The sequence below is a fragment of the Platalea leucorodia genome (genome assembly GCF_965183815.1).
Source record: "Platalea leucorodia genome assembly, chromosome: 4".
In the NCBI taxonomy this organism is placed as follows: domain Eukaryota; kingdom Metazoa; phylum Chordata; class Aves; order Pelecaniformes; family Threskiornithidae; genus Platalea; species Platalea leucorodia.
Window position 1 is genome coordinate 23,844,155 of NC_138826.1, and position 24,129 is coordinate 23,868,283.

The 24,129-nt window shown below is 42.5% G+C and overlaps 2 protein-coding genes across 9 annotated transcripts in view; one reads left to right on the forward strand and one right to left on the reverse strand.

Annotated features, from left to right (window-relative positions):
• Positions 1–1,541: 1,541 nt before the first annotated feature.
• ANXA7 (annexin A7) lies at positions 1,542–16,276 on the forward strand. Of its 3 annotated transcripts, XM_082310818.1 has the most exons (14): positions 1,579–1,595; positions 5,109–5,166; positions 5,764–5,848; positions 7,225–7,441; positions 7,748–7,855; positions 8,979–9,022; positions 9,412–9,514; positions 9,803–9,897; positions 10,606–10,719; positions 12,014–12,184; positions 13,739–13,909; positions 14,018–14,093; positions 15,313–15,425; positions 15,933–16,276. In XM_082310818.1, exons 3-14 carry the CDS (start codon positions 5,840–5,842, stop codon positions 16,053–16,055), a joined length of 1,344 nt encoding a protein of 447 aa, XP_082166944.1. In that variant the 5' UTR covers positions 1,579–1,595; positions 5,109–5,166; positions 5,764–5,839; the 3' UTR covers positions 16,056–16,276. The 3 variants fall into 3 exon arrangements, with proteins under 3 accessions (XP_082166942.1, XP_082166943.1, XP_082166944.1); XM_082310816.1 differs by lacking the exon at positions 5,764–5,848 and having other exon boundaries at positions 1,542–1,595; XM_082310817.1 differs by lacking the exon at positions 5,764–5,848 and having other exon boundaries at positions 1,542–1,595; positions 8,982–9,022.
• The window catches only part of PPP3CB (protein phosphatase 3 catalytic subunit beta), a 50,708-nt gene continuing 39,660 nt past the window's right edge, over positions 13,082–24,129 (reverse strand). For 3 of the 6 annotated variants that reach the window (XR_014228070.1, XR_014228073.1, XR_014228074.1), the window contains 5 exons: positions 23,318–23,347; positions 21,078–21,641; positions 19,303–19,362; positions 18,657–18,728; positions 13,082–13,380 (listed from right to left, as the gene is read on the reverse strand). Coding sequence is in view for 1 of the 6 variants with exons in the window: in XM_082310815.1 (XP_082166941.1) it covers positions 21,463–21,641; positions 23,318–23,347 (209 nt within the window). In the remaining 5 variants the exon portion in view is untranslated. Of the gene's footprint in view, positions 13,381–18,656; positions 18,729–19,302; positions 19,363–19,933; positions 21,642–23,317; positions 23,348–24,129 lie in introns of those variants that run through there. The other 3 variants (XR_014228072.1, XR_014228071.1, XM_082310815.1) reach the window with 3 other exon arrangements.

Sequence of the window (24,129 nt, forward strand, 5' to 3'; positions counted from 1 at the left end):
CCATGCTTTAGAAGTCATTCAAGATATTCTTGTTAACATATAAACACGCAACTCATTTAATAGATTCTTCAGACATATGCCGTTTTGTTAAAATGTTTTCTGTTGTTCTTTTCCCACTTGTTTGTGAAAACAGATTGTTCCTTTCCTGAATAGCTCAAATCCAAACAGTCCACTAAATGGAAGAGGTAAAGAATTGTGTATTTTATAAATGTACTTGGTTCCCATGGAAACAGGGATTTAAATATATACCTGTCCTGAAAGAAATGTGCTTAACAGAGGTGAAATAAAGTAGACATACACTGGGAGTATCAGCTGAAGAATGCTGTGAGGATTAAATTCTTAAAGCTGCTCCTGATGTGTTCTGGGCAAACAAGAGAGAACAAGCCCAGTTTTGCTGAAGACAGGTCATTTACTAGATTCTTTATGTGGCTTTAGGTGCTTTTCATTTGAAGCGGGCAAGCGTGGTAAATTATTACCCACCTATTTTCTGCTGCCTGCACTTAATGCTGTTTGACAGACAAACAGTGGCTGTTGTTTCATCTAGAGCTCAAGTAGTGCACCAGGTTACAGGAAAAACATTGTTTGCATTTTAATAGTCTCTGCACTGCTAACATGTTTATCATAAAAAAGTAGAAAGTTATTTTGAATAATCTCGAGTAACTGGTGCATAATATCATAGGTGGATCCTTCATAAATTGTATCTTGCTGGTCAGAATCTCTTACAAATAATTAAGCACCAGGTAAAGGAAGGACCATGAATATGCAGCGTCTGTTCTAAGTATAATATGAATAAACATTACAATAGAAACAAAACACTAAGTGCGCTTCCCACAATTGCATACAAATAACTATAATTAAGATTTCTTTCAGAGAAAGGTATGTAGCAGTCAGGACAATCTTACCTTTATGCCCTCTTGGGACCTAGATCCTGATGCTGAGTAACTACATAAAAAGGAGCAACTCCTCCAGCTCCACTTATGTCTTTTATACACTTTGCCTGTTACACACTGTTCTGGTGGCCTAGATGGCCTGGCTAACTACCTGCCAGCTCCTGAATCACGACCTAAAGACTCATGTGTTACTGGATAACAGACTCGATTTAGAGCTACGTGCATTAGGGCTGAACTCCATTGCAGTGGTGCTGTGGGGAAACTGCGGTGCGGGCTTCTCCCGTCCTTGTCTAGGCGGGTGGCTGGGGGCTCCCGCGGGACGGCACCGCCTGCCGCTTCCCGCGCCGGATGCTTCCCCTGACACGGCTCCACTGGCAAGGCGCTCGGCGGTTCCCTGGCACTTGCGCCGTTCAACTTACCTCTCAGCCGCTTTGAAGGAGAACGGGGCGTACTGCAGCCTTCCTTCACCAAGACGGGGCAAACCTGCACAGACAGGAGAGAGGTCCGGGGTTAGCAGGGCGACCACCACCGGCAGCCGCTGCCGGGACTCGGGCGCGACGCCCCTGCCCGCGGGGAGCTGGCCCCGTGGGCCGGGCCGGGGCGGGCTCGGTGCCGGGGGCGGGGCGGGTGCCGCCCGGCCCCACAGCCTCCATTTTGCGGTGTAGCTGCGGGAGAGAGGCCGGCGGCTCCGCGGGCTTCCCTCAGGTGAGGCGGCCGGCGGGGGGAGGGGAGGAGTCGGCCGGCCGCGACTCGCGCGCCCCTCGCCTCAGGCCCCGGCCCCGGCGGCTCTCCTCACACCGCCTGCGGGCGGGCTCGGCCCCAGCCCCGCTGCGCCCTGCGGCAGGGGCGTGCTGGGGCCCGGGGCGACCCGAGCGGTAGCCCGGGGCAGGGCTCCCGGAGCCGCGGCCGCCCGCCGGCTCGGGGCTCGGCAGGTGTACGGCCGAGGGAGGCGCCGGCCCGCCCCAGAGCGCCGCACCCCTCTGGCCGGGGGCCTGCCCTCCCGGTGCGGAGCGGGGACGAGGTCCCGGTCGCCTCCGGAGAAGCAACACCTACCTCCGCCCGCAGGCGCGCCTCGCCGGACGGCTCGCCGCGCCGGCCCGGGGCTGGCGGAGCGGGGAGAGACCCGGGCGGTACGTGACCGCCCTTCCCGCCCAGAAACAGAGAGGGGCGGTGGCTCCCCCGGCGGGCAGGGCCGGCCCCGGGCGGGGCGGGGGACGGTGGCGGCCCCACCGGGGTCCTTTAAAGGCTGCGGGGGCGGGTGCGGTGCTGGCGGGGGCGTCCTCGGCTGGGGGCGCAGGTGTGCGCGGGGCGGGGCCTGGCCGGGCCGGGCCGGGCCGGGCCGGGCCCGGGCGGGGCCTCCTCCGAGCTGGGGGGCCCCCGCGGCGGCCGGGCTGCGGCAGCGGCAGCGGGGAGGCTGCTCCGCTTGTACCGGCTGAGCTGCTGCCGGCACGCCGAGCTCTGCGCGTCCCCTGATGCTACCTCTGCCCCCTCAAAAACAGAGACCCCCCCGATCTCGAGGCCAGCCCGCAGAGGAGGAGCGGCGGGTGCTGGCGGGTGGTGCCGCCGCCGCTGACTCACCCCCGGGCGGGCGGTGACAGCGCCCGGCCCGCGGCTTAACCCGCCAGCGGCCGGGCCTCGCCTTGTGCCCCGGCCGGGGAGAGCGGGGTGGAAATTAAAACCTGATGGGCGGATCTGTTGTTATTCTGGTTGTAAGAGTAGTAATATCAGAGCCTCTCTTCTGCTTGAGGATGCTTGTGCTTGAGATAAATGAGGCCACGCGCTACGGCAGTGGCAGGCCAGTGTTTACTAAGTACTTAATGTTGTGTAAGTAAGTGACTTAATTTATTTCCTGGAAAACAACCTACGGAAAGCTGTTTCAGTAAATATTGCTGTCTGGTCATAGTAAGTTTTGAAGGGACTCTTGTAACTGGTGTCAGAGACAAGTCTGAAATCCCACTTCAGCATCATGTCCATCTAGTTATAAAAGGCCTGAAGTAATTGAAGCAGCGGTCCTTATTTGACCCTTTCATTACTCTAATATTTTTTTTTTCATATGATTAAAAAAATTCAGCTAGATCAAGCAAATGCAAAGAAAACATTTTTATTTTGTGTTAGTAATTCAGAAGAATGACAAATAGAAATCAAGGTCTTGTTAAGAGGGTGATGATTAAGTGAAATACCAGATTCCCAGTACCTGGCCCAAAAGAACTTGCATCACAAATTGAATCCTAGAAAAGAACCAATACAACAAAAGTAAGGAAAGTGCTAAACAATTTACCAGTGCACAGGTTTACACGGGTGGTTAATTTGCTAATCAAAAATATGACATAGCCTTCATGGCTTGTTTGCTTGAAAATGAGATGTTGGAAACTCATGCCTTAAAAAGCTTTTTGTCAGAATGTGTTTTCTAGTAAATCAGAGACATAGCTGAAAACTTAAATTCATTCTAAATTAAGTATCTTACCAATAAGTCTAAAATTTAGCATATTTTAATATGGTTGAAAGATTGTTGGGTCCCATTTATTGTACAAATTAAACTTTCTACAGCTGTTGAAACATCTGAGTTGCCATCACCAGCTGTTGATTTTGCATCATGAAAAACACAGTAAGTTGTACAGTGGAAATGATGATTGGAAATTTGGCTGGTTATCTCAGTTGGTTAGAGCGGCTGTGTGGTGCTTAGTTGCTGGCTGGGGTTAAGCCATGACAATGACGCAGTGCACCTCAACAAGTTTTGCAGGCTTTACAATCCCACCTTCTTAACGGTGTAACTTTAGTTGAATTACATGAAGCTGAAAAGTTGAAGAAATTTTTGTTTGTTTTTTTTAATATTCAGTTTTGTGACACAATATTTTCCTGTAAGCGGAAAGAGTGAATCTGAAATCAGAAGGAAGTGTTGCCCGTCATCTTGTTCCTGAAAGGAGTTAGAATTAGTGTTAGAGTCAGAAACACCAAAATAAATGTGCTGTTGAAAGCCAAATTTAAAGTCCATTCAAGCAGCTGTCAGTAAGAAATACTGTACAGGTACTGGTTTAAGGCGTTTCTTCTTAGGGAAATAAATAGCCATTAGCAGTGTTTATGATTAAAACATAGATTTACAAATACACCTCATGTTGTTCTTCCCCCTTTATTTATTTGGAAGTGATGATACGAGTTTATCAGCGTGAGACTGCATAGGTGTGCTCCTCTGCAAGTTGTTTTTGGCTCTTACTTGAACTAACCTATGTAAAGTTTTAATGTTTTCCACATTAAGCCTCAGGTGTTTCATCCTATGACCACCTATTGCCTTAATGGTCCAACGCAGTAAGAATTTTGCTTTCAAATCCGCTTGGTTTGGCCAGTGAATAGCTAGAAATGTGAATAGCCATTCGTGGTGTTGCATTCGTTTTTATATTTCCTGTGTCTTTTGATTTGTGCAGCTAAGGTGCATGCTGTCTTAGAAACACACTGTGAGTAACTCTCAGGCCCTGATCAGGGAATCTGGCTGGTTAGTATTAACATGATTTTTTTTCCTGCCATTAAATGTTTTGTAACCTGGCTAATGGCCTCGAAACTCCCTGCCCAACTGGTTGGCAACGTGGGGGATGATCTCTGTCCCATTCTGTTCCTAGTCCCCAAGCCTCTCTATTAAAAATGGGACTAAAATAAACAGTTACTGGCAGGAAACAGAAATCTTCTATGCAAAAGAAGTAATGCTGGGGGATTACACGTTTCTATCAAATTATCATTTTACATGGGATAGACAGGGTACTGCTCTTCTCACAGGAACTACCCCTGTGAGTGGAGGAGTGCGGGGTGATGGGAGGCAGGTGCTTGGCGCAGTGCAGGACTGGGGCCCTGCTCTAGCCTGACCCTTCTGTTTCTGTTGTGGCAAACGGCTCAGCCCCCTCCTGCTGGCACCTCAAAGCGTATCCTGTATTTCAAAGTTCTTTTTGGAGGTTCAAGCCTCTTGCTATGCTTCAATGTCTATCTGACCCTAAATAAGAGTTGTAGTTAATTACAAGGTTGAAGATGCTTTCCTTCTGAATCCTGCTTGCTATGGCCATGTTTGAAAAGGGAAAAGTTTTGTGGGTTTAATAGCTGACAAGGACTCCTGAGCAATTCTAAACCTACTAAACATAATGTTCAAGTGATTTAACAGGTAATTAGCAAGCAAATAACTACTACAAACTCGTATGTAGTGCCTTGACAATGAAAATATCTTTTTTTTTTTCCCAGAATGTCATACCCAGGTTATCCCCCTTCTGGCGGCTACCCTGCTTTCCCTGGTTATCCTGTAAGTATGGCTCTTGAATGTGTTGCATTCCTCATGTGTTTACATTCTGTGAATACCCCTTCTTACTATGCTCTGTGTGTGTGTAAATAGTAGCTGTCAGTTCATATACAGTATTCTCTAGAGATTATGGTCTTTATTTTTGTCTATATATCCCTGAGGATGACTTTAGAGTTGTCTTATAAGAATTCCAAGAAGGAAGTTTAAGATTTTTTTTTTAATATGTTGCCTATTGTTCCAGAAAGGTTTTTGATTGTTTGGTCTTGTTTTAGTCTTGTGAGTTTGTTTTTTGTTAATATAGCTAACTATTTCAGCAAATAATTTTTTTAAAGTATCAGTAGTTCTTACATAAATATGAGGGTCTTTACGTACAGGGTCAGAGGTAATCACTGAACTAATCTCTATGACAGTCTCTACCAAATATTCCGTGTACCCATATCCCAGGATTTACAGAGATGCTGAACAAACTTCAGTGGCCATTACCCTCAGGAAGAGCTTGAAATGCTTTACTCAAGCAGCCCAGCTTTCATATGACACCAAGTAAATATTTTTCTGAGGATAAAGGACACCGTATCTTGACTTTGACCCCCTCTTCTTCAGCCGCAGGACTTTGTTCCACCTTCAGCTCATGACTGAATGGACTAAAAATTCCAATGAAACTTAATGGAAGGCTGGAATGTATCAGGTGTGGCTAAACTGCAGTCTCTTTGATATGCCTGCATCGTTTTTCAAAGCTAGGTGCAACTGTGTGCTTTTATTAGTATGGCACTGATGATACTGTAATTGTGGGAGTTTTATACGGTCTGTGTTTTATGTAGTACAGAACTAGACTTAAGCATGGAGCTCAGCCTGGATCCCACTAAGATACTGAAAAGCTATAAATACGTGCAATAAATTCTCCAATTATTTTGCTTTACAATTTACCCTCACTCCATCTGAAACACTGAATTCAGTCAAACTAAAGACAAACATGTTAGAAACCAGACTTTCTTAACTCCAGGATTTCTTTTCCCCCCTCAAGGTTCTGCTGAACCCTCATGATTGTAGCTGTAATTTATTTTTAACTACATCTGAAAATACTTTTTTTCTTAGCTAGCATCTAAAATATAGCCAACTTCAATGGATTAATATAAAAGACCCTTTAGATTTGATATCAACGATTCTAGGTTTCCTAGTCTCATTGATGACGCCCAGAGTGATAACCAGTGAAAAAAAAACAATGTGAAATTATTTTCTTCTGCAGTAGTGATAGTTATCTGAACAGGGCTTTTGAGGATCCTAATTTTGGATTTGTGAATCTGAATTCCATTAAAATCTTTTTGTTGAGTCTGGCAGAGAAAGGTTAGACTGTACTGCTGGGGAAGAGAATATTATATAGTCTGGGCACAGTAATCTGGGGGTGGAAATTGTGGGGCAACCAAACCCGAGGACAACGTTTGAGCTAGACTTACTGCTTCGCAGTTTATTTCTGTTTTCTGGGCTCAAGAATGAGTGTGTACTGTATGCAATGTGTGACCCATATTTCTAAAGCTAGTCGGTAAAGAAGGAGGAGTACATAAGAAGGAGCGATAGAGACATTGGAGCCAGACTCTTCTCAGAGGTGCACAGTGAAAGGGCAGCTGGCAACAACCACAGGTTGTAATTGTAGTTTAATTTGAGGAAAACATTTTTCCCCATGAGAGTAGTCAAACACTGGGACAGGGGCCCAGAGAGACTGTGGATTCGCTGTTCCTTGGAGATGCTGGAAACTTGACAAGGCCTTGTGTGACCTCATCTAACTCTGAAGCTGGCCCTGCTTTGAAGGTGGATGGGATCAGAGGCTGTTCAGAGGTGCCTTCCACCTGCAGCACTCTCTGATTCTGTGCCAACATGGGAGACGCATCAGAAAACCCAACCAGGAGGCCCCCATCCAGGCTTCAGGAATTCTGCTGCTGCTGCTTCAAGTGCTGAATCTAATTATATAATTCACGTTATTATACACATAGACATTTTGGTAGCTTGAGAGTTTTTACACTAATGTCCTGTTAGCAGGTGTAGAGACATCCCATTTTTGTGTTTCAGCCGACAGGACAAGAGTCTGTCTATCCGCCAGCCGGTCAGTACTCCTATCCCGCCGTTCCTGGAGGATACCCTCCGGCAGGAGGAGGGACCTATCCTGCAGCACCACCGAGTGCTGGGTATCCAGGGGCAGCAGGATACCCTGCCCCAGGGGGCTACCCTGCCCCAGGGGGCTACCCAGGAGCACCCCAGGCTGGAGGAATGCCACCTTATCCTGGAGGTAAGATACTTTGATAGAGTACCCCTCGGGAGTGATTTCTGGTGCAACCATTCCCTGTGCTTGGTAGAAGTAGTAAAGAAAAGCAGCTTTGTTCAGCAATCAATTTGGGCAGCAGCGTGTAGGCAGCCAGCCAGATTGCTGTCTAGCAGTAAATACCTGCATGCTGATGGCAGGGCCTCGATGGTTTTGGGCCACTGCACAGACACAGAGAAATTAGTCTCTTGCATAGCTCTGCGCAATAACCTGGCTCATGTTGTGTCAGAAGTCGAGTACAAAACATTAAGCGTGCCAATATCTTTCTTCTAGCTCCTACAGGCCCTGGGTTTGGTGTGCCTCCCACCGGCCCTGGCTTTGGTGGCTATCCGCAGCCTCCTGCCCAGAGCTATGCTGGAGGTGGACCAGCACAAATTCCAGGTATGTCATATATAAGAAACTTCAAGCATCCAAGGTTAAACCAAGAGATCCCAGAATAGGTAGTAACAAGTTAGGCCCTTACCTTTGTTACTTTTAGCTGTTGAGGTTTGTATGCTGTACACCTCCTACCACCTTTCTTGACAAGAGCACTGGAGGGCTGATGAGAACCATCTCTATAGGTGTTACATCCAAAAGGGATGGCTGTCACTGATTAATGGTCATGATGGAGTCGGTTAGCTGCTTATCCTTCTTCAAATGGCAAGTATCTGATGAGAACTGTGAAATCCAGAGTCCACATTCCATGAGTACCTAGCTGTTCTGTTAATCTCAAAGAAATGGATGCATTTTTCAGATCTGTGTGTTCATGGTGATCCCTGGGATAGTGGGGGAAGTGGAAAGGAGAATGCACACCATTGCTTAAAAACGGTGCAGCGTTTTTAATGCTTTGAGTGGTCAGTTACCATCAAGACAGTTTTTGTCCTGGAAAGTGTCAGTTGTGTTTGCAAGAAATTTAGAGCAGCAACCCCTTTTTTTTTAATGATTGCTTTGTTAACTCTAGTAATAACTAAGCTGCTGTTAAAATGATAACAATTGTACCTATGTATTATGGATAAAAATAAAATTCCAGTACAAAAAAATGCAGTTGTAGTTTTTGTATTCACAGTGCTTTTGATCACAAAATGAGATTCCTTCAATTCTTTTTGCACTGATGAATTCTTAATGTTTATCATTTATATACTAGACATTTTAAAGTGTATAATATGATTTTAAAAGAGACCATGGGACACACATTATTCATTTGCATGGGCTATCTTGGCTTTTGTAAAAGATAGCAATGTTTAATAAGGAGAGATCCTTCAGTTCCCACAGCATCAGTAAATTTAGTATTTTTAGAATTGCGTTGCTCATGTATGTACCAGAATGTGTCTGTGATTGCTTCTTCCCATCATTCCCAAGGGAAGAAGTTCAGTTACTGATCACGATAGGGATCATCATTACTTAGGAAACAGGTTTTGTGCAGTTGTAGGTCTGTAAATGTCTTTATTTCCAGATTAATAGCATTTACATAATAAAGAGGAGACCGAATTAATTCCTTTTATCTTGTTCTTTAATTTATTTTCAGTAGGATATCCTGGTGGACAAGCACCATCACCAATGCCTGGTCCGGTATGTGCTGCATCCCCTTCTATAATCAATCTTATGTGGCTTCTGTAGTTGTAATGTTTTTACAACTGGTTTCTAACAATTTACGACATGTTCTGCATCAAGAGTTCCCAGTTACACTCAGAGCACAACCTGAACAAAATCATAACCCTGTATCTGTATATACTCACTCATCAAGTAGATCTTCATGCGTACAATTGGGTAAAAGCATCGCTTTGGTATTGGTGGGCCAAAGCTGTTCAACACAACTAAATGTCGCCCTGATTCTGCGTCAGAGAAAAAATGGGGAACTAGCGGACAACTTCTTCTGAAGTACTGATTCCAAAGTTACGATTTTAATTTGAATTTATATTGTGCAGGATAGCTAGTTACACGTGACTCTCTATTTTCAGCCTGCAGCAATGGTTCAGTATACCCAGGGCACAATTCAAGCTGCTCCGAACTTTGATGCTGGAAGGGACGCAGAAATTCTACGCAAAGCTATGAAGGGGCTTGGTAAGTAAGCAGCAGAAGCTTAAATTTCTGTTGAGCTAACTTCTTAATGCCATTTTGTCCTTTTCTTCAATTTTTATTTAACCATACGTTTTTTCTCCCCAAGCTTTTCAAAAGTCACACTTTCAAAATGAGTTGGGCAATTTAGTAGAGGAAGCTACATAGAAAATTTGGTAGACTTAAATGGTAGTCATTTATTATGTAACTATGCCCAAATGAAAGATTATAAAACACATAGTCTCGGAGGGATTATTATGAGCTCTTACATGAAATTGCCCTTCTGTTTCCAAGGAACTGATGAGCAGGCTATCATCAACGTTGTTGCTAACCGCTCCAATGATCAAAGGCAAAAAATCAAGGCAGCTTTCAAGACTATGTATGGCAAGGTATGTTCACTAGTTCTTTGACTCAGTACACAAAACCAAACTTTCAGCTGCTGCTTTAACTGCGTGATTGCATTTTAGTCCTGGGGAGTGGCTTGGGCATTTTTTAAATGCATTTCTTTTGGTTATATTCCTTGTGTACCAGGGGACATCTGGTGCTTGCCACGGTGTTGTCCTGATACCTGGCAGAAGCAGGGGTGGGGGAAGGTTGGGGGCTGCCTCTGTCCCTGACTAAACAAGAAGCTTCTCTGCTTTTGTAATGCTTGATAGATAGAAATCATCTTAAACTGTCCTTATGTTAGTGTCTGAAACTACTGAGTTTTTTATGCACACAAACCAGCACTGAAATCTGTTTTTTCATAAGAAACAAAGTGAGAAACTGGTTGAGGATTGGTTAGTCAATAGAAGGCCAAGATAATTTAATTTCTTCCCTCTGTCATTTTTGCAACTTAAGAGTGAAATTGTATAGTTGTGGCATTTTTCAGGACCTGACTAGGCCCTAATTAGTGAGGAGATAATGGAGAAGAGCTGAGCTGTCAAAGTTTTGGACAGAGGGAAGTTCTTTATAAGAAATAAAACAAAGCTTGACAGGAAAAACAGCACAAAGGTAGAAAGCAGTCACTAAAGTAAGTTCTAGTTTGATCTTTTTTCAGTATATAATCTACATGGCTAACACTCTTCAAAGCCCTTTTTGTGTTTATAATTGAACAGGATTTAATTAAAGATCTGAAGTCTGAGTTGAGTGGAAATGTGGAAGAATTGATTCTAGCACTCTTCATGCCTAGCACCTACTATGATGCCTGGAGTTTACGTCATGCAATGAAGGTATGGTTTTCCTGTGAATGAAGTAGTTTAAAACCGTCTTAAAATGCTCATCTAAGAAAAGAGAATACCTGATCCCTGCATTGTTGAAAAATCCTGTAGTCACAAACAAATTTTGGGACTGTGGGGCCTAAAATTCTTTCCTGCTGCATCCCCCGGTTCCAGCCAATTTCTGCAGGATTAGCCAATTCAGAGCAGCTCTCCATCCAGCAGAGGATGAAATGCCGCAGGACAGAACTTTATTCTCTTGCCACTTGGTCATAATTTTTTGCTAGAACGTAGAAGGGGCCAGGGTGCCGTTAAAATTGTAACCACTGTTTACACTGAAGGCATGTACCTCTCCTTACTAGGAACAAACCATTGTTACTGAAACATACTTTTGGATTATCCCAGTTTTTTTCCAAAAGGACAACAATGAAAAAATATTTTCTTAAGGTCAGATGATGCATGTATCTGTTCAAGTATTAACACTGCATTAGAGATTATGTGAGCTAGTTGGTTTAAACTTTTAACAAAGGTAGACTGGTACTTCCAGTTTGCCAGAATTTCTTTCTTGTCTGAGCTGCAGCAGCGAGCAGGTGTCCGGTACTGGAAATAAGTTAACTTAACCCATGTATGAATGCAGACCTTCTAAAGAGCGTGGAGCTTAAATGAAGGTCTGGCTTTAGTGGAGGCAATAGCTACTCTTGACCATTTTAAAAAATTGATAATATAACATTACCTAGAAGCCTCACATAGATCCACTCCTATCTAATCCTTGCCTGAATAGAGCTGACCGTGCCAGTAAGATCTCATTATACACCAAACTCACAGTTAATTTTTATGCTAGGGAGAGGGAAGCACCTATGAAAAGTTCCTGCTGGTGCTCCATGTTGAGGAAGCACCCACATTTGGAATAAGGAACACACTCGTATGCTGACCAAAACAGAATTTACGTGTGTATCTTTGGCTTTAATGATTATCATGAGGCTCTGCCTTCTTCCAGTGTGTTTCCAGATTAAGGTTGCCAGAGAATTTCCTTCCTAAACCATTTTCCAGTTAACTTGGGCTGATGTCACTGTTGCAGATGTATAGTTTTGGGGTATTTTTTTGAACTGGTGCAGAATTGAATGTTTGAGGAAGCTTCATTCCATTTTCAGTACACAGAAGACTTGGTGCTTTCACACTGCAAGCATACTGTCCTTACAATGTAGACTGTATTAAGTTTTGAAATAACAGATGACTGCTTGATTTCATAGTTGAAGAAAACTGAATAGGTAGTGCTTTGTAGTTATGCCCTCTTTTCCTCTGCCTACAGGGAGCAGGCACTCAGGAGAAAGTGCTGATTGAGATCCTTTGCACAAGGACAAACCAGGAAATACGAGAAATAGTGAACTGCTATAAATCAGAATTTGGAAGAGACATTGAAGATGACATCAGAGCAGACACTTCAGGACACTTTGAACGATTACTTATATCTATGTGCCAAGTGAGCTTTAATTTTTTTTTTTTTTGGTAAGATAACGGTGTACAGTCTGAGTTTGATGCAAGTAATCATAACGGCTCCATAAATAGCCTGTGTCTGCTTAGCAAGAGCCAAGTTTTTAAGAAATTAGCCCTGGGCCATTAATTTATTCCCTGCTGACAAGATATGACACTTCAGTCTCTCCTCAAGGAAGAGACACTTCCTATCTAGAAATCTATGATGAATTGTGTGACCTAATTTAGCACCCTATATTCATCTCAGAGAACATATGTGTAAATACTTTGTTGTGCAGATGCAATCAAGTGGCACTATAAAGCAGTGCTCCACACTGCTGTTAAAGCAAGATGCTTTTTATTTTTTGCATACGTTAACAAAATAGTTTGGGTGAATCTGACAGGATAACCTTTACAGTATGTGGAATACCTGTGAGAGTCCCTGTGAACAAGCTAAGAGGTACCATAGGGCAAAACCTACCTCCCAAGTTACACCATAGCCTTCCTTCCCTTCCCTTCCCATCACCAGAATTAGGGAGGTGCTGCTGCTGAACTCAGGTGAACACTGGAGCTTGCTTATCCCATATCATTTACTAGGGCTCTTTTTGTGTTGAAGAATAGTAACTTGCAGTTATCTGTGTTTAGGAAGAAATATGTACTAACACAACTTCCCACGTTTCTCTGATCAATCTGCCTATATTTGCTGTTAGAATTTCTACGACACTTCTCTATCTCGTTTCCCTCTACCTTCTGGGAGAGTTCAGCATTGCACTAGGTATTTGGATTAAAAAGCCAAAATCCACAAGAAAGCAAACCTTGAGAAGCTTATGCTGCTAATTTTTATTTTGATCAATCCAGTAGTTTACAGTAACTGACAACCACATCGTTTAAATATTATATTAACCGCTACAGATACAACAGTATTTGAGAGCATGTATTCAGCCTACTCAGCCAATGTATTTAGCAGTATCCATCCATGCACTGGGCAGCAAAAAAAAAACAACAAACCACAAAAACCACCAAAGCACATAAAATGTCATGTAAGCCCTACTGACATGTTACAACTATAGTGAGTGCTTTCTGGAGACATTCTTACTTGAAATCAGCAAATTCTAAATAAAACTGAAGACCTGAGATATTTCAGGTGTGCATATTCAGTAAGGTAATTCATTAGTTCGTTTGGGAAGATTCTTTGCAACTTGAAGCCTAGAAACAAACAAACCAAGAGAAAGCTTACATTATTAAGTGAAATAGAGAATTAAGTATGGTACGTACTTAGTTAGAACTATGAGATGGTATGTAGGGGTGAAATTATCTGAGTCAGTATAGCTACACTTTAAAGCATGCCCCACAGGTAGGGTGCTGGGCCACTTTTGTATTTGTTGCCTATAAGAAATATTAAACCAAAGAGTAGTTTTAAAGCAATCATGTCATGTATTTCAAAGTGGTGTTACTCTTTCTGCTTCAAGCTTTGAAGATACATGCCTGGGGTCTACACTGCAAGCAGTTGAAGCATAGCTTTCTCTCTGTAATTTCATTTGACGTCTGTTGTCTTTGCTTTTAGGGTAATCGGGATGAGAATCCAACCGTGGATTACCAAAAAGCTCAAGAAGATGCGCAGCGTCTGTACCAAGCAGGTGAAGGAAAACTCGGGACTGATGAATCTTGCTTTAATATGGTTCTGGCAAGCAGAAGTTTTCCCCAACTGAAAGCAACAGTTGAGGCATACTCCAGGGTAGGAGTTCTTCACTGATTTCAAATGAGCTTGGTCAGTCTATTTTAAATTAAGGTTGCATTTGTTACTGCATTTCATTATCCTCATATTAATCTCATTTATTTGTAGATTGCTAATCGTGATTTATTAAGCAGCATTGACCGAGAATTTTCTGGAAACGTGGAACGTGGTTTGAAGACTATTTGTAAGTGACATGTTCTTCCCTCCCCTTATCCCTTAGGAATTAAACCTTTTAAATGTAATTGAAGAAGAATCCAGTTTGACACTGGTCATATGGCAAATGAACACACAATCTGAGACTGTGCTAGCCCAAAAGTATCCTCAATTACTCAAATTGTTCACTTTACACTTAATTGGAGAAAATACACATCCACCATGAAGAAGTCGGTTTGAAACAAGAAAAGGCTACATAGGAACTACTTGTCACTTCTCTGGGAAGGCAGGCAATGACACAGAAACAAGGGTCACTGGCTGGTGCTTGTAGTTGTATTTTTCAGAGCTCTGCAAAATGATGCGAGTAGCAGGGTAACCGAGCCGTGACTCTGGTTGTGTGGCCCCTCAGCAGAGACAGCTGAACCACCCGCACACAGGAGCTCAGAACCAACGTGAACTTACTTCAGGCACAGTTCCCTTTCCACCCCTCTTCCCCACCACCACCTACCCCCAAAAAGCTCAGCATTTGCTAAGGAACACTTCGGCAAAATACAAGACCTGCTTTGAATTCATTTTTTCCTGCTGACTTGTTATAGGAAAGCAGTTCAAATTCAGCACAATTTGCCGACAGTGAGAATCGGTACGGTTTACTAGTAAATCTGCAGGCACCGGTCCTACCAACGCGTACCAAAACAACAGCATTTCTGTAGCCATAACAGATAAGCAAAAACTTCCCAGGTTATATTCTGCTCAAGAGTTTTATGGGAAAAATTCAGCTCTGAGAATCACGTAGAAGAATAAAGGCTCGTCTCTGAGAGCGGACAATCTAACTGAAACAAGATCCATTCTGTAACTACTAGAGTGAGAACTTTTTACAGCTGTTCTTTTCTTAGTGAGATTCTAGCACTGGAACATGAGTAAAATACCTTGTGTCCTAGTACCAGCTATCCAAGGGGAAGACCTGTTTTTAAATTACCTGTTTGAGAATTAAGGTTTCAGCCAGGTTTGAAAAGCACTTCCAGAGAAGTTAACTGCTCATAACCATAAGCTTTTGTGTGAAGGAATAACTCATTTGGTCAGCTTGAAAATAAGCTTAGCTCTATAAAACAGTTCCTGTAATCCACAGTAACTGGGTCTTCATCAATAGCTACCTGTAGCCGTCTACAGCAAAAATCCTGAACTGACCCTGTCAGGTAGCGCTATACAGCATACAATACTGGAACTAATCCTAAAAATATACTTTATTGCAGTGCAATGTGCTTTAAATCGCCCAGCCTTTTTTGCAGAAAGACTTTATTATTCCATGAAAGGAGCTGGCACAGATGATTCCACCCTCATCAGAATTATAGTCACTCGCAGTGAGGTAAGAAGCTTTCTCCTCTGTAAGCGTGGCAGGTAGCGGAAAGCTATCTACCCTAACCAGCTTTTCACTTCGTCCTTCTTTCACAGCTGTAGAAATCACGTATTGCAATGAAGCTTTTATGGGGTTCAGATTTAGATGAACGTGTTCATTTGTTTTAAAGCCAGCTTTTATATAGTAATTTAATTATATCTGGCTAGATAGTAACACTGCTTGTCTTCTGTCTGAACTGCGGGTGCCTGCCCAAGTAGCAGGTGAGCACCTCAAGTTCAAAGGCTCAGCTGAGTTCGGGTACCGCAGCCCAACCAAGGGAGGAACGACGGCCGGGCTCTCTGCTCTGGGAGGGACCGGCGGGCTTGCGAGACATGCAGAGGTCATCAAGCGCACCGTTCACCCTTGGCGTGGGTTCTGTGGTCCGCGAGGGAGGAGGCGCGGGGTGACTGTCTAGGAGTTAAAATCATACACTGTGTTTAAGTTTTGTGCCTGTTTTTTTTTTCCTTCTTTGCATAGATTGACCTTGTGCAAATTAAACAGATGTTCACACAAATGTATCAGAAGACTTTGGCTACGATGATAGCAAGCGATACAAGCGGCGATTACAGGCGTTTGCTGCTGGCAATTGTTGGTCAATAGAAGAGGATTACCTGCTTTTTTGTTTTCTTTTTTAAAACAAACTGAAGGACATGTAACATCCTTATGCAGACACTAACTATCCTTGTGTGTAAAAGAATAATTTTAAACTTTGTATAATCAAATATGCCTTCTTGATGATCCAATAAGCTTGTTGCACTTAAAATTGCCTTAATTTACAGCACATAATATTCTTTATTGTATAATAAAAGATATATCTTGTCTATTAGCCCCTAAGTCCTTTTGACCCAGACAAAACCACCTCCCCTCTGTCAGACTCCTGCAAGATTAAGCTCTTTGTCTCAGCCAAATCTCCAGCACTCAACAAGTTTCTTGAAATACCTCAACTTAACTGCTGAGCTAACTGTGGATGACAAAAAAAGCTTGAGGCTGTGATGTAAAGCATTTTACAGCCCCCTCCTTTAACGTCCTTCCATCCGAGGTGACGTTGAAAAACATGCAAGTGCTCAGTTTAAGTCACAGTACCCTGACAGTTTAAGAGCCTGGGCAGAATCTGACTGTACCTCCCCCATTTAATTTCTTAAATGAGTTACCATCAGTGGTCCGTTACCACTACGCGTAAGGCAGCAAGGCAAAGGAGAAATCATCTCGGATCTGATTTTGAATGATCTCCTTGTAAAGGAGTGGGTTACACAGCAAATGACTGAGCAGTGACAAAAGGCAGCACCTCAGCGCGAACACCACAGAACACGCGTAAATCCAAACTGAAAGCGACTCTGACCTGGGCAATACAAATGGCTGTGGATGTTTTCAAAGGATTGGCAAAGAACAGCTCTGAATAGCACGTTCGGTTTTTTTAGAAAGCCACGGTCAATCCGTCCCCAGCCCTGAACTTCACAGAAGCTCCAAGTCCAGCAGCTAGCAGCGTGCTTCCTAACACTTCTAAGCAAGGCTTCAACAAGTAACCGTCGTCTTACAGGACACCCTCGCACAAAGAGCAAACCCTATTTCTGTTATCCCGCAAACAAGAAGAGCTAGGGCTGGTAGAGGTGACTCTAATACGGCAAACCTGTCACTCGTACAGAGCACGTACATAAAGGGTTTTGCAGAACAATAATAGACAGCAAGTTTACCATACCAGAAAAGCTGAAGTGTTTCACTTACATCAATGTTCTGCAACCTAAACCTGACTTTAAAGTCTTTAGACTATAAACTTCTTCTGACATTAAACAGAAATACAGTTCAGTTTAAAATTCCCGGGTCAGATTAAAATGAATTATTTCAAATGCGAACAACAGATGGAAGTTGATTTGGGGAGGCTGAAAGACACTGCACTCTGCAGTACTTTGGTCATCCTTGGTGCGAGTATCCCCCGGGAGATCTGCACCTACGCCGGTCAGCCGCTCTCCAAGCTTGACCAAGATTCTCATAACCTTTGGTTCTTGTTTCTTTGCTCTTGAGCAAACTTCCTTACAAGTGAAGCTTAGCATTTAATAAAGCCTATTTGTGCATCTCTATCTTTTTATGTGCCTAAAAAAATCCCCACCATTTCAGTTGTCATTCCAAGCAGAATATCGATTAAGTCTGGCTCATGCATACCACTGCTGCTACAAGAAAAGGAACAGGTGAGTAGGGCTCTACGTCCTAATGACGTTCACCCGTTTTATGGCAAAAAGTTATTTTCATTACATGCTAGCAACAAAGAATTGTTCAATGGGTAACAAGAACTGAAGGATGGATAACGAAATTGTAGAAAAAAAATAGGCAAGGAAAGAATGAACAGATACTGTCTGTCCCGCCTCTGAAAAAGCCTTATTCTTCTATGTAACTAACAACATGGCGTTGCAAGAGTAAATGTTAGAAAAAAGAAAGCTGTTTATGAGACCATTCCTCTCAAAAAGTGTTCAGCCTCAAGCCAGACGGGACCTGCCTCTTTCTAAAAGAAAAAGAGCCCCAATCCCAACCAGCTGTCTTTTCGCTAGGGAGGCCAGTCTTCACAACTCAATAGATGTGACTGGGGCAATTTTTCCATTTCACAATCGGAATTTAATAAGCTTTGAAAGCAAAGCTGTTCTTTAACACTACAAGTAATTTCGGGTGGTGGAGTTGTGCGTTTGCCGCTAAACTAAACAGAGGGAGGCTGTGTGAGCCAGGCTGGGCGGCCCGGGCTGGCTCACCCGGCGGCAGCAAGCCTCCAACAGCGCGAGCCCCTGCTTTGAAACGAGCCCCCAGCGCCTCGCTGGGGTGCGTTCCGGACTTCTGCTCCTCCGTTTGACTCGAACGCTCTGCGCTTCTCAGCGCAGTCCGGGGCCCCAGCCCACCCGCGAACGCCGCTCCGCCCTGCGGCGGCCTGCGGACTGGAGCGCCGCAGCCGATGGTCTGACCCAGCAGCTGAGGGGAGCAGCGGCCTCTGCCCTGCGCGCCACGCCGCGTCCCCCGAGCCCAGCGCAGGGCAGGAAAGCTCCAGCTCGGACCAGGAACCAACCACGCCTCTCACGGCTTTCGCCACCCGTGTCCTTTGGCTGACAGAGCCGTTTCCAAGCCTTCTCCCCTCCCTACCCAAGAACAAATTAAGGACACACAGACTTCTGGGTTTTTTCCTCCTTAAAACACTGAACGCGGAAAACGAGCAATGCTACTTACAGTTTTCTGGGAGGGAGGACGTAATTTCTTCTCCCCAACAATGCAAGAATTAGAGACAGCTCCAGACTCCACCTTTCAGAAACACAGCAGCAAAAAATGAGTACCTGCTTTCCAAACAAAGAAAAGCCACAGACATAATCCTGCCACCCGACCACTTGCTTCAAGGGGGACAGGAGACACACAGCATGAGAGGAGAAATCAGGCCAACAACAACTGCCCAAGAAATTCTCCTTTATTGCAGATCTGCCTTCACACCTGGCAAAAACTACTACAGACAACGGCTACTGCAAGGGAAGCCTCGGGGAAGCAAGCCCGACTGCAGCTGGGCACTTACAAGTGTCAGAACCAGGTCTCTCCCAGGACAGTGAGGTCTTCCCAGACAAAGACTGAATCTGTATTTTCTCCACATGCACAACTCCAGCTCGTCACGATGCTAATCACAACTACCATCGGAGTATCAAATCATGACAAACGCTGTCTTGCGAGGCTGAGAAATTTTCCACTAGCACTTACAAGGAGGAAGGGACCATCACAAGGTTCATCACGTGTTTGTTCTGTTCTAATACGGCATCATACCTAGACTATACAGCTCGCTAGTATGGGGGTGCTTGGTTTAAAAAAACAAAAAACAACAAACCAAACTTACCATTTTTTAACTAGATCTTCTGCACTCAAACTTTGGGAAGAGTTTCCAATTAGAACGCATCTGCAATAAAATAAAATCAAACGTTAAAACTCCATTAGCAATAGCATGTTTATTATTTTTAGGGTGCTTCTTATCTTTTATCTTAATTCTCATCCTGCTCAGCAGCTTGTCCTTACTTTAAAAAGAACATACCAGAAGGACTAAATCAGGTATCTGTATTGACTGGCAAACCAGTCAGTCCTCCCCCTCGGCCCAAAAAGCAGCCCCAATACACACGCGTGTCTCGAACGTTTAGTTCAAACCATCACACAAAACGCAGCTACACTTCACAGCCTTTCTAGAATCAACTAACACTGCTCTGACAAGCTTGTACAAGCCAGCAATGGACGTCCAGCTTAGCGGACAGAAAATATCTAGGTATTTTATTTATGAGAGAGAATGCAAAAGCAAAAAAAGAAGCAGCAATAACAGTTAAATGAAATAGCATTTACATTAAACTAGTTCTCCGCAAGTTAAATCTGACCTTTTAGGCTATTTTTTCAATAGCTTAAATTTCAGAGATTTCTCTCTAAAGAATTTTCAAGGTCAGATTAGACCTATGTATGCCAAATAAAACCAATACACAATGATAGGAGCCGCAGCCCATGCACAAAATTTATTGTGTGCTACTGTTTATAAAATACTTGAATAGTTCAGAACATGCATAAAATCTCCAACTTAGGGGTATGTACAGATTGTACTTTATGGCAAACAAAAAAAAAAAGGGGAGATGAACTCTAGTGACGTAAGTTTCAAGTTGTGTTCCAGGGGATGAGAAGGACATGTAGCAAATGTCAAAATATATAACAAAGTACAGTGGCAATCAGTACAGTCCATTATTTGTGAACAAATTAGCACAGGGCTTCAATTTTTATTTTAACCAAGCAGTCCTGTAGATACCAAAATACATGCAGTCTCGAGTTTACACTTTCACTAATGCCTTAGCAGTTGAACAGAGCAATTGCTTACGCGCTGCTTTGCCTAAACAAAAAGTATGGCCGGTACAGTTTCAGTTTCCTTTACAGATTTAAAAATAAGAAAAAGCTTGCAGCTATTCAGCCCAGTGATTATTAGCTATTTATGCAACCGTAATACTCACAATAAACTAAAAGTACCCATAACATCTAGGTAACCTATAGATGTACATCATAGGTCTATATATTAAATATTTGCCAAATGAAAACATGCATACACAAAATACAATGCCAAGCTTTACAGACTTGATATGAATCAAAATTTACTTAAACAATGTACAAAGTTCAATTAAAAGTACCTTAAAATTAACACTTCCATATTTTTCTTACTTTAAAATTAGTATATATAATAATCTTTTTAAAATTCAAGGTGGGGAAGAGTCTTGAAAAAGCTGGGCAAAAAAGTTTCTAAATTAAATATTTTTTTTTTAAATCTGTGTTCAAGTAATAAACATTCCTACATAGAAATCTTCTGATAAGCTGTAACTAAAAAATACAGTGAATACAATATAGAATTAGCAACATCTAAGGAGTAAACCTGAGGTCAGCATTTTACAGAACGACCAACTGAGATTTTTTTTTTTTTTTTGGCATTTTTTCTGTCTATTTAAAACACAGTTTTTGCAGCCTCAGATATTTTAAGACCATTCTAATCTATTGTTTTAAAGACATTTCATGAAACCGATGTCCATTAATAAATAGTTAGCTCTTAGGGTTGTATTTGAAAGTCTGATTTAAAAAAAAACCAAACAAACAAACTACCTCTACTGAAAGAAAAAAATCCCATTTGTAAACTTAAAAGTGTTGACAACGATAAGCATAAGATGCTAGTCTAGATGTGCTTTCGTGATAACAGCCCGATTCTTTCCCCGGAGCTCCTCCGAAGCTTCAGCAGCCGGTGAGGGACGCTGTGTCGGGAGGCGAGGCACGCTCCCAGGAGGTCGGGTCCCCACGTGAAGAGAGGGGCTGTTGTCTCAAAAGCATGACGGTCTGTCTTCAGCAGGATCAAGTCAGATGGTTTCCCACCTCATGTCAAGTAGTCACTTCAAGCGATCCCCCTGGCTATTTCATCTGTTGTCACATCAAAAAGCAGTAATCTAGGAATTCTCAGGCAAGACACGAGTGAGTAAACCAGAAGCTGACGTGGTCACTGTGCATTGTTGTTGCCAGTCCCATTGTTTCCATTGGCATTTGTTGTGTTTATAGTATTAATACCATCTTGCTGAAGAGCATCTTTTCTTGGTGGCATTCTCTCATTGATCCTATCCAAACCTTTTGCTTCTTCAAAACTGCAGATTTTATGTTGCGGAGAGAATCCTCGTATTGCTTAACAAAATGCAAATTTGATATGTCAGTAATGGAAAAATAAGTTGAAAGCATATACTTTTTCTAACAAATGATGTTTAAAAACAGGTAAGAAATCAGCCAAAGAAACTTATGGCTCTGCATCTGTATTAGTAAAAGCTTCTCTAACCTACTTCCCTGAAACGTTCAATGGCAATCAGGATTTGAGTTTGTAACGAAAAGAACAAAGCATGGCAAATATTCTGCAAGTAGGAATCAAGGGGCTTAAGCCCACTTGATTGCTTCTGCGTGTCCCTGGCATGGCCAGCTATCAACACCAACTGCTTTTGCTGCCCGGTGCGTCAGGCTTATCTTAACATCCCCCTTCTCTTCGGTGGAATGCCAGTAAGATCTAAGCAGCACAGCAAGTGCAGTGGAGGCAAAGCAGCAAAGGGTTACAAAAGCAATAGTAGATTTACATCCTGCGCACGCATCGATGGCCCGATCCTGCAGTTTTCACGCAGGCAAAACTGCGGGATGTGGTTCACGCTCTGCGCTAACCATGTGGATGATGGAGATGGACGCAACCACAACCACCGAGTTAGCGCTGTGGTTACACAATGGTATCGTTTAAATACAAATGTATTTAAGGTAAGTATAGAAAACAGGTATTATTTTGCTACTGATTATTTTAATGAATGAGGTCTGCAGTTGAATTTAGACCTGAAAATGGTTGACCACATAATAAGACTGAAGTCTTTGGGATGAAATAATTCTTTGGAGATTTAAGTACAGCTTTCCACTCACAACAACGGGACCTCTTGCACGTGTGTGTGAGAACAGAATATGGCACTTGTTTATATTTTTGGAGATCTGACTTCCTTAATTAAAAAACAAAGAATACAGTCATTAAATGGTGCTTTGCGACCAACTCTGAAAACCCCCGAAGGTAGCGCTCTCAGCTGCTATGCTGTTTATCATCCACGTCATTGAATATTGAGCAAGAGGAAATTAATCTCTGAAAAGACAACAATCTGACGTTGAATACTCGGAACACCAAATAATTTGATGGCATTTTGCTCAATACCACTAGCAAAGGACGTATATACAACTTATTTAGCACAGAAGCACTGATAATCCATGGAATTTAATATGCCTCATACTGGCAGAATGGTGTATATACTGGAAATAAATTTGGTCAACAAATTACGTTCAAAATCTATAAAAAGAAACATTACATTTATATGTCTTGCACTACCAGATGTGTTATGGGAAGTTTTAAAAAATATGTTCAAAGCCATTAAAATAGATTTTATGAGAAAAGGCATGCATAAACAACCCTCCTTCCACGTATAACCCCCCCGCAATCAAACAAAACCCTGCAGTTGAATGCAGAAAAAAACCACTGAACACTATCATTTTTAAGGACTTCAAGACAACACCACGTTATCACAACATGCTATTATACAAAAACCTACTGCATATTTTGTAAAAACAAAGAAAAAAACGACCAAAAAACCCCAAAAATTTCCCTAAAATATTAAAGATAATCATCATCCTAAAGCCAGAAATGAATGTTACATGTAAAAGGGATGAATCAATGCGGTTGATTCATCTCTGCTTGTGCAAGTCGAAAGTAAAACACACCCCCACAGAGTATTTTGAATTCCCTCCCAGACACCACAGATCTCTGCCAATGGCAAAGACTCTGATCATACCTTTTTCAGCCTCAATTGCCTCTACAGTGGCTGTACAGAAGTGAGCAGATGCATGCAAAATGAATGAGAAAGATGAAGAGTGTAATATCGCATAGCAGAAAAGGCAATGATCAATTTAATATAGTATGCTACGCCAGATTAGATTACAATTAGTTAAAATGATAATTAAGGTTTTGAGGGGTTGTTTTTAAGTTTAAGTGAAACTTCTCCTAAATTTTAACTAATACAATTTATCAACTAAAAGTATATCAAAGCAACACTAATTAACTGATGTTATTAACTGCACATTTCTATAAGTTTTTTGGGTTTGTTTTTTTTTTTTTTTTTTTTAGACAGCAACAGAAAATTTCAACTGATGCTAAAGTTGTGGTATGGTTTAAAAAAAAATACTAATTATCTATTTGAAACTACTATTTCTAAAAATTAAAAGGCATTAGTGAGCTTCATTAAATTACCAGGAAGGACACTACAAAAATAACACTAGCAGCGTTCTAATAAGAATTTTTTTTTCTCTTTATGTTTAGCTCCCTGAAGTTTAACTAGTACTTCAATTTCTCACCGTATTTTAAGCTAAGATGGGTATCTCTGAGAACTGAACTGTAAAATTTAAATCATAAAAGACAAATCTAGCAAGTCATATTTAGAAAGTCTCGTAAATTGTTTAGTTGAATCAACAACAAAGTCTACAGCAGGGAGAGGTCTGGATTTAACACAGTCTTGGTGGGTAAACTAATGTGCATATGAAAAAAAACTAGCTTACTAGTTGCTTTTTGACCTAAATAACCATGACATCTGCTGTAACTTCTTAGGTG

What these genes read in the sequence shown, in the direction of transcription:
- ANXA7 (XM_082310816.1), top strand. Translation starts at nt 5,110, where the DNA reads ATGTCATACCCAGGTTATCCCCCTTCTGGCGGCTACCCTGCTTTCCCT. An exon ending in TACTTATATCTATGTGCCAA is followed by an intron (nt 12,185 to 13,738) that starts GTGAGCTTTAAT and finishes CTTTGCTTTTAG; the next exon opens with GGTAATCGGGATGAGAATCC. An exon ending in CAGTTGAGGCATACTCCAGG is followed by an intron (nt 13,910 to 14,017) that starts GTAGGAGTTCTT and finishes ATTTATTTGTAG; the next exon opens with ATTGCTAATCGTGATTTATT.